The following is a 12105-nucleotide window of genomic DNA, read 5'->3' on the forward strand; positions in this document are numbered from 1 at the left end:
CCTCTTCCCAGCGACACCCTAACGACACTGTTCATACCTTGTGCGGTAGGTGCAATGATTCCTGAAGGCTGGAAGTCGGAGCTGATGTTTGTACAGATTCCCGTGTTGTAGATGGAACTTCCACACTGCTGGGACCAGAGGGGAGCACACACCTGCAATGGGAGGCAGAACATACTTGACATTTACTGAGACTGTCTCCATATTATAAAAAGGATGCAGTGGCACTGGAGAGGGTGTGAAACAGCTTTACTGGAATGATACAAGAACTAAGGAGTTATACTCATCAGGTATCTCTAGAAAGATCAGGTTGAGGAATGACTTGATCAATGTCTTCAAAATTATTATTTATAGGGTTGACATCGAGAAAATGTTTCCACTAGTGGGTAAAACCAGAACTAGAGGCCATAATTATAAGATGGTAACAAATAAATCTAACACAAAATTCAGGAGAAAGTTCCTTCCCCAGACAGTGGGAAGAACGTGGAATTCATTACCACTTGGGATAGTTGAGGCAATCAATGTAGATGCATTCAGGAAAAGCTAAAACAGCAGCGGGGAGAAAGGGATAGAGGATATGTTGATGAAGAGGGGTGGGAGTGGGAAGAGGCTGATGGAGCATTGACCAGTTGGACCCACTGGCTTGTTTCTGTGCTGTAAATACTAATGAACTATGTAATACTACATATGAGGTGGAAGAGAGACATTTATCTGCAGGGAGGATGAGCAAGCACAGGTTTGGCAGTTGACCCCCAAGTGCAGCCCAAGCTCTCTATGGCTTGTCACTGCATCCCATTAATCCTGCTCCCTTTCCCACTTTGGCCTCTCTGTTCCTGTTTTGTACACTGCCAGTAAAACAAACATAGCAAACAGTTCAGGGAACAGTGGGAGCGGCCAGTCGGCACTGCAATCAATCCGAAAACTAAACAACATCCTGGCAAAGAATGTTGGTGAACTTTGGCAACAGGGCCTACTGCCAGCACGACTGGGATTGACCTCCTCATGACCCCCCACTGGCACTGCCACTGGCCGTGCCCTTGCAGGGATGTGACTGGCCCAGGAAATGGTGACAAATGACAGCCAATGTGGCCACATGGGGGAACATAAGAAATAAGAGCAGGAGGAGGCCATTTGGCCCCTCAGGTCTGCTCCGCCATTCAACCAGAGCTTGGCTGATCTTCTATCTCAACGCCATCTTCCTGCATTATCCCCATGTCCCGCGATATCTTTACCATCTAGAAATCTAACAATCTCTATACTGAACACACTCAATGACTGACCCGCCACAGCTCTCTGGAGTAGAGAATTCCGAAGATTCACCACCCTCGGAGTGAAGAAGTTCCTCCTCATCTCCGTCCTAAAGGGCCTACCCCTTATTCTAAGGCTGGGTCCCCTGGTTCTGGGCTCCACCAACTCCCCCCTCCCCAGGCAGGGGGAACATGCTTCCTGCATCCGCCCTGTCCAGCCCTGTAAGAATTCAATGAGATCACCCCTCGATCCTCAAAACTCTAGAGAACACAGGCCCAGTCTCCCTCAATCTCTCCTCGTAGGACAATCCCGCCAACCCGGGGCAGGATCTTCCCCTTGTTGGGCGAGTGGGCCCGGGGACAGCCAGGAAGCTGACCACGCTCAGGCCCCGGCTGGACAATGAACAGGCAGCCAGCGTGATGAGCAGGCCGAGACACTCAGCGCTGCTGGGGTGGGGGCTGGAGGAGCACGAGCACTGAAGCCTGCGTCATGCGGTGAGGAGTGGTGGGGGGAGCGCTCTGAAAGCTCTCTGAAAGCCACGGAGCCACCTCAGGGAGCTGCAGAATTTTAAATACAAAAACAACAATGTTACACCTGATATAAACATGTCCCCACATGTGGGGGTGGGGTAAAGGCAGGTGGGGGAAAAGGGGATGAGGGGAAAAGGGCGTGGGGGCAAAAGCGGGGGGGGGTGGGGGGGGATGTGGGTGGCAGAGGAAGAAAGAAGTTCCTCAGACTGAGAAAGAGAATCAGTAGCATTTCGTATCGGTCTGTGTTGAGGCTGCTCTTATTTACAATAGACATGAATTACTTCAGGAATTGGGGGAATGATATCAAGACGTGCGGCTGGACAGCTTAGTGTTGCGAGACCAAGGATCGGGCTTTAATTGAATATCATTAGAGCCAGTGGACTATTATCCCACGAGCCTGGGCTGGAGTTGAACCCTTGCATCCCAAAGAATGCAATCACAGACCAGTGAACGTACTTACCAGGAAGCCCTGGGAGTTCCGATTCAGTGTCATTCCGAAGTGCATGTTCTTCATATCATCAGAGATGTTTTTCAGAGCTGCCTCCCCTGCGGGAGTTTAAACAATCATAAGAGACACATATCATTGAAAGGGGAATAATTGCAGCATCCTACTCTATGTATATCCATCCTCATTAAACCCAAGCACAACACTAGAAATTACATCTCAGAACTAAGTATTACCTTCAACAATCTTAACTTCACCTAAAATCTTCCTCTTGACTGTTTTGAATATCTATGCTGGGGAACAATTTCTCATATACCACGGGGTTGGATACAGATACAGTTAGATACTGTCCCCATCAAATACTCGCAGGAAAGGTACAGCACGGGGTTAGATACAGAGTAAAGCTCCCTCTACACTGTCCCCATCAAACACTCCCAGGACAGGAACAACACGGGGTTAGATACAGAGTAAAGCTCCCTCTACACTGTCCCCATCAAACCTCCCCAGGACAGGAACAGCACGGGGTTAGATACAGAGTAAAGCTCCCTCTACACTGTCCCCATCAAACACTCCCAGGACAGGTACAGCACAGGGTTAGATACAGAGTAAAGCTCCCTCTACACTGTCCCCATCAAACACTCCCAGGACAGGTACAGCACGGGGTTAGATACAGAGTAAAGCTCCCTCTACACTGTCCCCGTCAAACACTCCCAGGACAGGTACAGCACGGGGTTAGATACAGAGTAAATCTCCCTCTACACTGTCCCCATCAAACACTCCCAGGACAGGTACAGCACGGGGTTAGATACAGAGTAAATCTCCCTCTACACTGTCCCCATCAAACACTCCCAGGACAGGTACAGCACGGGGTTAGATACAGAGTAAAGCTCCCTCTACACTGTCCCCATCAAACACTCCCAGGATAGGCACAGTACCCTGTGTTATTGACAAATTTCAACTGATATTAACCCAGCTCCCTCACACTGTCATTTAGTAACTTCCCTCAGCATCCTGCGTCACCGACTGTGTCCTTACTGGTGTTCACTCTCTCATAATGTTGGGCTCAATGATTGTGATTTAAATGTTATTTTACCAGAATTTATTTTCATGCAGTTTGAGCTCCTTCGATTGGATATGTGACATCGGTATATGTCGCCATTCTTGCTCTTTGCAATACCATCCCGTGGTGCACTGACCAGTAACCTGGGAACACAAAGATTAAAATCACACCACACTTTCGCCATTGCTTTTAGAAAAGGTTAGTGTGCTTTTATAGCTCACCCCTAGGCTGGTTTCCATCGCATGAGGGGGGAGTGGGGGGGTGGGGGTGCAGATCATGAAAAACTCTCCAGATTACTTTTCCTTAATTGATCTCAACATCATGTTGTTCAGTTTTATTTATACCAGACAGGTGAAGTGATGGTATCTGTTCTCACAGTGAGCTGGAGGATATGGGAGAGAGAGAGAGGCACTTATTCCATCTCCCATCTTCACTGAAGATCCAGAATTTGAACCAAGTTGAGATGAAACAATTGGTCTCTGTGCGCTGGATATGGGAACAATCAGCCGGTGTCCCTGCTGCTAATCGCAATTCAGTAACTCTGCCAGAATGTGCATCTGCCTGCAGTCGTTTCCTGGACTCACAGGTGAAGAATGGTCACTGGCTACAATGCTAGGAGATAACACACATCCATAGGTCAAGCAGCCCAGTGAGTCAGCACCTTCAGGAGAGGAGGGGGACCTGTACCCCAGTGAGAGTCAGCACCTTCAGGAGAGGAGGGGGACCCCGTACCCCAGTGAGAGTCAGCACCTTCAGGAGAGGAGGGGGACCCTGTACCCCAGTGAGAGTCAGCACCTTCAGGAGAGGAGGGGGACCTGTACACCAGTGAGAGTCAGCACCTTCAGGAGAGGAGGGGACCTGTACCCCAGTGAGAGTCAGCACCTTCAGGAGAGGAGGGGGACCTGTACCCCAGTGAGAATCAGCACCTTCAGGAGAGGAGGGGGACCTGTACCCCAGTGAGAGTCAGCACCTTCAGGAGTGGAGGGGGACCTGTACCCCAGTGAGAGTCAGCACCTTCAGGAGAAGAGGGGGACCTGTACCCCAGTGAGAGTCAGCACCTTCAGGAGAAGAGGGGGACCTGTACCCCAGTGAGAGTCAGCACCTTCAGGAGAAGAGGGGGACCTGTACCCCAGTGAGAGTCAGCACCTTCAGGAGAAGAGGGGGACCTGTATCCCAGTGAGAGTCAGCGCCTTCAGGAGAGGAGGGGGACCTGTATCCCAGTGAGAGTCAGCACCTTCAGGAGAGGAGGGGGACCTGTACCCCCAGTGAGGTTCATCTGAAGAAGGAAAACAAGGGTGTGACTTGGTAGGGTAAACAATTTCACTGACTGACAGTAAACAATGAAAAATGGCTGAAAAGTGAATCCACTTCAAAAGGCATTTAATGCCAAGCTCTTGAGGTTAACTTAAATAGCAGGGCGGTGACCTGCCAACTCCTCTTTTTGAACTGAAGCTTGTATTTTTTGCAGCCTCTCATTATGGCTTGAGTCATGGCCTTTCACAGGTGGTTTGTGTTATCCCTCATCCATCAGAATGTCTTGGGTTTTATTTGGGGAGTTTTCCTAGCAGGGCTTCAGAGAGAGGATAAGGGTCTCGCCGTGGGTTCATTTCCTATTTCCTGTTCATACAATCACTAACAAATCCATTAGGGAATTCAGGAGAAAATCCTTTATCCAAAGAGTGGTGGAAATTGCCATTCCAAGGAGTATTTGGGGCGAATAGTATGGATGCATTTATAGGAAAGCTAGATAAGTGCACAAGGGTAAAAGGAATAGGGGGATATGATGATTGGGAGGAGGATCGTGTGGAGCATTAAGACCAGCATGGACCAGTTGGGCCAACTGGACTATTTCTCTGCTGTAACATGATGCAAGTTGTCTTATTGAAATTCCCCATTCTGGTTGGAGTTCAGTTATGCGGACCCCATCAGCCCATCAAGGCCTTGCCAAAGCATGAGTGGACATGCAGTTTTGACAGAGCCTTACTGTGAATCTAACCCCACTCTTATCAGTAGTCCATATGTACACATTCCAACAGGAATCAATGCATAGCGATCTGCTGCAAGAACTTAGACTGATTCTGCCCCCGACACCAGCCCCCACCAACATCCCATCCACCCAAGGCCAGACCAGATGTGCTGAGATCAAGAGTGAAGTTTGCACTTTTCAAGTTTCAGTGTCAGGCACAAGCAGTGAAACAACAACATTGTCACACCAGCAATGGCATTGGGCCCAGATCTGTTTATGAAGAGTCTTCCTGTAAACACAGGATGTCAGCACTCTGTGTATCCAACGCAATACCTTGTTCATGTTGCGTCCTGAAACCTGAACATAGTCATTGCCAAATTAATAAAGGCAGGTAAGCGGACCCCAGGTCATTGCTGGAGGAGCCTTAACCCCTCCCCTATTCAACAAGTATTAGCTTTTGGCTGCCTGTGTGCCTGAGGGCAAAGGCTGCAGGGTCGATCAGCCAAAGACAAAGACACCTTCGTGCAGAAGAAAGGCCAGGGGTGAGAAAGAATGTTTTCATGTGAGGGGACAGTATATTCAGCTGCACAGCCGCAGTCGGGAGTTCTGTTGGCTGTGCTGCCTGCTCAATGCCAGGGCTCAGGACATTTCCTTGTGGCTGGAGGATGTCTTGGGACTGGGCAGGGGCACGACCCAGTAGGTCCACCTAAGACCCAACAACAATCCCAAACAAGGAAAGGGGCCGAGGTTGTTTGAGAAGCAAATGAAAATGCAAAACCTCAAAGGCAGTAATGTTTGGATTACTACCTGAGCCACGCGCAAATTGGCGGAGTGTCGAAAAGATCAGAGATTGGCTCAACGAGTAGTAAGGGAGGCAGGAGTTTCCAATCATTGGGAATGGGCACCAGTAGATGGACTCCACTCAAAGCAGGGACCATTTACCAAATAACCAGGGCTGTGGATAGGGATTTCAACTGAAAAAGCTGGAAGGGATCACATGAGGGATATGAATCAAAAGAGAAAAGGCAAGGCCACAGAGCAGTGTAGCGAGTTAAGTAAGATAAACAAGTGTGACAGGAAGAGACAGAGAGTTTAACAGTAACAGCACATCAGTGAACAAGGTCAAATCAGCGAAAAATGGTAAAAAATTTAAGCTAAAGGTCAATGCTAACTCTGTTTCTCTCGTTAACTGTTTCCCTCTCCACAGATGCTGCCTAATCTGAATATTGCCAGCAGTTTGTTTTTATTTCAGATTTCTAGTATGCACAATACTTTGCTGCTGTAAAATTAAAGGCACTTTATTGGAACAAAAAGCATTCATAAAAAGACAAATTAATGGCACAAACAGGGATAAATGGGTTTAATCCAACAGCCAATGAGCACCAAGGTCCCAGTTTCCATGACCAGTTTGTGTTAAGTTAGTTGATTTCAGTTAGGGCATCAGTTGGGTGTTATGTTTGGGTCACAACATGAGTGGGGTAGACCAGGTACCTGATCGCAATTACTATCCACACTCTGTAAGGAACTAAGTGCCTGTGTGTATGCAACATACAGAGAGAGGCCTCTTTATACTGATGTGAAGAATGCCTACTTGAGTGAGATACTAGAAAGTTGTCTCGGACACCTGTCTCTAAACAAGACTCAGCACCTTCAGAGGCACTAGGGAAGAGAGAAGCTCACTGAAAAACAATCTGGTGCAGATGTGACGGTCCATTTGATTGAGAGATATGGGACGGGGACTTACGTGAGTCAGTGTAGGTATTGCAGCCAAAGGTTCTGGGACTCAGTTCAAGAAGAATTGTATCAGAAAAGGAAATGATATCAGCAGATAGCACTGCTGAGAGACTGCAACAGCTCAGCCAAATCAGAGCTGCTCTGTCCAACACTGTCAACTTTTCAAATCAGCCAAGTAATGAGAGAAACAGATGAAACACTGGCATTGAGCAAACTGAGACCCACTCGCATTTTCTAATTGAAGAAACAAAAGCAAATTTGAAACCTGGAAATCAAATCCAACTTTCCTGTTTTTTTGTAGAAGCAGACATTAAGAATGACTCACTTTTGGAGTAAAAAAATATTTTCCCCCCCTCCCCTCCTCTCCTGAAAGTGACTCTGCTTTCTGAGATTCGGATCCAGAGGCATTTCTGTCCCAATTACCTCATTTCACAGGCCTTCTCGTCTTTTTTAACCTGTCTGGATCTTTGGCACAGTTGACCATGCTAGCCTCTTCCAGCGCCTCTCCACCTTGGGGAACTGCACTTGTTTGTTCTATTCATATCTCTAGTCACATCCAGAGAATCAGCTGTGATGGCTTCTCTTCCTGCTCCTGTAGCTCTCCTCTGGTGTACCCCAAGTCTCTATCCTTGCCCCCGTTCTATTCCGCTCAGCAACATCATCCAAAAACACTGAATCATTTTCCACACAAACAGTGATGACACTCAGTTCTAGCTCACCACCACCTTTCTCGGCCCCCCTATTTTCTTTAAGTTGTCAGACTGCTTGTTTAACGTCCAGAATTGGATAAATAGAAATTTCATTCAATTAAATATTGGGAAGAACAAAGCCATTGTCTTGAGTCCTCACTACAAACTGCACTCCCTAACTCCATCCCTCACCCTGGCCACTGTCTGAGGCTGAACCAGATAGTTTGCAATCTTGGTGTCACATTTGACCCAAAGATGTGCTTCCGGCTACATTTCGGCACCATCTCTAAGACCATGTATTTTCACCTCCCAGTTTCACCTGTGCCCCAGCTCATCCACTGTTGAACCCTCAGTCATGCCTTTGCTGCCTCTAGACCTGACTATTGCAACACACTCCTGGCTGCCCTCCCACATTCTACTCTCCATAAACATATGGTCATCTGAAACTCTGCTGCCCACACTCTAACTCACACCAAGCTCCCTTCGCCCATCACCCCTCACACCAGCTCCCGGTTTTGCAAAGCCTCGATTTCGGAATTCTTATCCTTGTTTTCAAATCCTTCCATGGGGTCTCAGCCCTCCATTTCTCTGTAATCTTCTCCAGCCACACAACTCTCTTAGATATCTGCATTCGTCTAATTATGACCTCGTGAACGTCCCCGACTTACCATTGGTGGCTGTGCCTCCAGCTGCCAAGCTCTGGAATTCCCTCCCTAACCGCTCTGCCTCTCTCTTCTCCTTTAAGACCCTCCTCAAAACGTACCTCTTTGACCAAACATTTGGTCATCTGCATTAGTATCTTGTATGTGACTTGGTGTCAAAACTGCTTTATATGTGAAACACCTTGGGACATTTAATGACATTATAAGCACGAGATAAATACAAGTAGTAGTCCTTCACATGTAGAGATGTTGTCAGCAAAGCCAAGCCCAATCCTCCTCCATCCGATATCCTCACAAACACACTCACACTAGAAACTGATCAGGAGCAGAAATCATGCCTGACTGAAGAATACAGCTCATCATAGCCCACCACCATTACTGAGTTTCTCTTTAGTTCTACACTTTCACTTTCTGTTGGCCTTCATGTGTTACTCGATTTCTCCAACAAAGAGGGCAGCAAAGTGCTCCCAAGGTGCAGGGGGGTGGGGGGATTCTATAATTGGTTTTGTGCCGAAAGTGTCCTGGGATTCCAGCACCAATCTCATTCAGTGATCATCGAATAAGGGCAGGTTCAGGTTTCACAGAATCACAGAGTGCAGAAGAGGCCCTTCGGCCCATCGAATCTGCACCGACATGTGATGCCCCTCCCCAAGCCCCAATGTGCCTGCTGGCAGTCAAAAATAAAGGGCAGCCACTCAGGCAGCGAGTTGTCTGGAAAACTCAGTAACTTCCAAGGAGAGGAGGAGGGAGAAATACGCAAAATATTAAATATGTTTCATTTGGCAGTGAATCATTTCAACAGTCCCAATATTGCAGCAAGTGTCACACATGCCGGAGACATGCTACTGAATTACAATGGCTGGAAAAAGACTGTCTCCAAATGCTTTATTGTTCAGTTGACTGGATTTCAATGGAATTCTCAGATTGCAGGTTACAGCCTGGAATCAATTTCAGGAACCTGATTTCAATTAATGAACAAAGTGAGCTAATGAAAGAAATGTGTCTCTGAGTTCAGGAGCAGAGACATTGGCGATATGAGAGACATACCGAATAGGCTTTCGGACAAATGCTTCCATTATTTCCCTTTGTGCTGACGTGTGCTATGTGTGGAAGGAGAGGGGCCTTATACTTATTACCCATTTGCTGTCATAGAATTATTTGCAACTTTATCTAAAAAATAAAGGGAACTAGTAAATAAAAATGTCCCTCTATGAGAAAGAGATATTTAACACTCCTGCAGTGTGAAGGGCCTGTCGTTCCAGGAAACTGGACTGGGTGTTAAACTTCTGATAGTCAGCCGGTGAAGGGGGAGCCCAGAAGTCAACCTTCGCACAATTTTAGATTTATTCACAAAGTGAGACATTACAAATATATAGCTCCTAACCCTCAATAAGTGTCTCTTTATAGTCTTTTTTCTCTGAGCAATCAAATAAACAACTAATCAAATAAACAACCCCTTAACAGGTGACTGTCAGGTTACTGCCACAAAACAAAAAGAAACAAAGGAACCTTACCAAATTACATTAAAATATAATTTTGGGAGGTGACAATACACTCCAGTCCCACTGTCGTTTTATACTCTTTTGACAAAAGTGTCTCTTTATATATGTACGAGGCACTGTCCAATGAGTGCCCTCCCCCCGGCACAACCTGTATGCACTTAGCCTTAATTTATGGCTGCCAACCCGGTCCTTGCGCAGTTGCACTGCTTCACTCCGTGAGGTCATTATAAGCGACGGAGATCAGAGCTCGACTCATTCCCCCCAATCTCAGTGTGACACTTGTCCTCTCCATTTTGGTTTCTCACTTTTTTTAGGGTTGTGGAACCAGAAGGGGCTATTTTACTCAGCACAAGATACAATACCCATTTTTACAGAGGTAATTTCCTTTCACTTCATCTCTTTCTAAGGCATGCACCCATTTCAAACAAGCGGGCGGGCATGTACATTGAGGCTGGAGACTTCAAACTCCCCCTAAAAGGCAGTTGAGCAGATTTTCATGTTCCTGCTTCTGCAGCTACTGAAACAGCTGGGCACAGTCGCTGAGTTAAAAAAATGGGCTGGGAAATTGGCTGGCTCCTTTATGGGTATTTTTAAAAAAATTCAAATGATCATCCTAAATAGATGGATCATGTTTCATCTAACCTCAAATTCTGAGTGGCAATTTAAATTTGCGCATTTGTTTCCCATTGTCAGCAAGACCCAGCTTTAGGTTTCAGTGTATGGCCAGACAGCTGCACATGCGCAGACAGGTGTCAGCAGTCATCTTAGGCTGGCAGGAAAAACCGTGTTAATTTATACAATTAACACTGTACACAAGTAATCACTTCACATGTCAACCTACTACGCTGGCAATTTTAAAAGATTCACATGCCTCTCTCCTCCCTAGATGACCCAGTGGGTAAACACATCACTCTGTTGTGGTTTACTCACACCTCTCAATACATCCCACGTTCCAACTCGCCTATACTAAGTTAGCTGATCTCAGCCAACAACAGGTTTAGTGTCCCCCAGGAAGAGGAGGAGTAGAAGTCAGCTAAGGTTTCCTTCACCTAATCTTCTATCCACTAACCCCTGCTGGGAGGGGTGCCTGGATGGATGTGAGGTGAAGGCAGGATCAGGGTCAGTGGTATACCCCTCCCCCAACCCCACCAAAGCACAGAGGATCTTTTTGATAGTCGCTGCCTGAGCTCACACTGAATACCGCTTGGGTGAAGCACTGGGAGGTAACCAGCACCTGTGGATCTGGCTCCCTGCAGGTATCAACACTTTGCAGAGCAGGAGAAGGTGACAGAGCAAATGGTTTTTTTTGAGCTGAGGTCCTACCCTTTACCAATGGACCGTGCATAGTAACTCTGAGCTAATTTCTCTACCTTTGTTCAGTTCAATAACTTTGTTGATCTAAATCTTACCCTGTGATAAATCACCTTCTAGCCCCACAGATACTTTTCAAAGCATGAATGCAGTGAATCTGTGTCAGTGAGGACCAGACAGGTAAGGATTGCTGGAACTGAGCTGTACTGATTTCAGGCACATACAGGAATGGGGCAGGATGCAGCTGTTTCCTAGGCTTACGGCCAGACCCATACTTGAATCATAGTAATAAATGAAGTTGGAAATGATTTGATGGTGAGTATTTACTACAATATACCTGAGGGCTAAAACTTCATTGAATGGGAACTGGACGTAAATCTCTGCTGTTGCGTCACCCACACAGTCAGGTGACATCTGCAGATTTATCTCATCTCCTGTTCCTTTAGTGTCAGGAATATAGATTTCTTTCTTCTTTCCCAGTTTGTACCTCTTCCATGAACAACATCTATTTATATTCTCTAGCACTGGGCCCAAGTCGTCACCCTCCTTGTGTCCGATGCCAGCAGGCTAATTTGTCCACGGAGAGTGTGGCCATGGCCTTGTCCAGCATCATGCCCACATATGGTCAGCAGGGGTCAATGGATACTGACCAAGTTGGAACTCTGGATAACCGTTTTATCCCAAATCTCAGCGTACAGAAGCAATTTTTACTGTCCCAACTGACAATAGGAGAAGGTATCATAAAAATAAAAATGAACTTCTGTCTAAAGGATTTCAAGACACACAGGTCTAAAGGATTGGTTTAAAACCAACTGATTTGCAAATTTACCATTTCTGACCGTCCACTTCATGCTGTAGAACTTTATATCCAAACTGACTCTTTTTTGGTCCTTTGAAGATCCTGGCTTCCTTCACATTAATGTTGAATGAGTCACTGAGGCCTATTAAAACAAATACAAGA

At 46.6% G+C, this 12105-nt stretch overlaps 1 protein-coding gene across 1 annotated transcript in view; it reads right to left on the minus strand.

The window, feature by feature from the left end:
- The window catches only part of itga10 (integrin, alpha 10), an 86765-nt gene that overhangs the window by 60438 nt on the left and 14222 nt on the right, over positions 1-12105 (minus strand). The window contains exons 2-5 of the mRNA XM_041179722.1: positions 11974-12085; positions 3314-3423; positions 2236-2321; positions 38-152 (exon numbers count right to left, since the gene is read on the minus strand). Of these exons, the coding sequence (XP_041035656.1) occupies positions 38-152; positions 2236-2321; positions 3314-3423; positions 11974-12085 (423 nt within the window). The remainder of the gene's footprint in view (positions 1-37; positions 153-2235; positions 2322-3313; positions 3424-11973; positions 12086-12105) is intronic.

Source organism: Carcharodon carcharias, chromosome 36 (genome assembly GCF_017639515.1).
Source record: "Carcharodon carcharias isolate sCarCar2 chromosome 36, sCarCar2.pri, whole genome shotgun sequence".
NCBI classification, from domain to species: Eukaryota; Metazoa; Chordata; class Chondrichthyes; order Lamniformes; family Lamnidae; genus Carcharodon; species Carcharodon carcharias.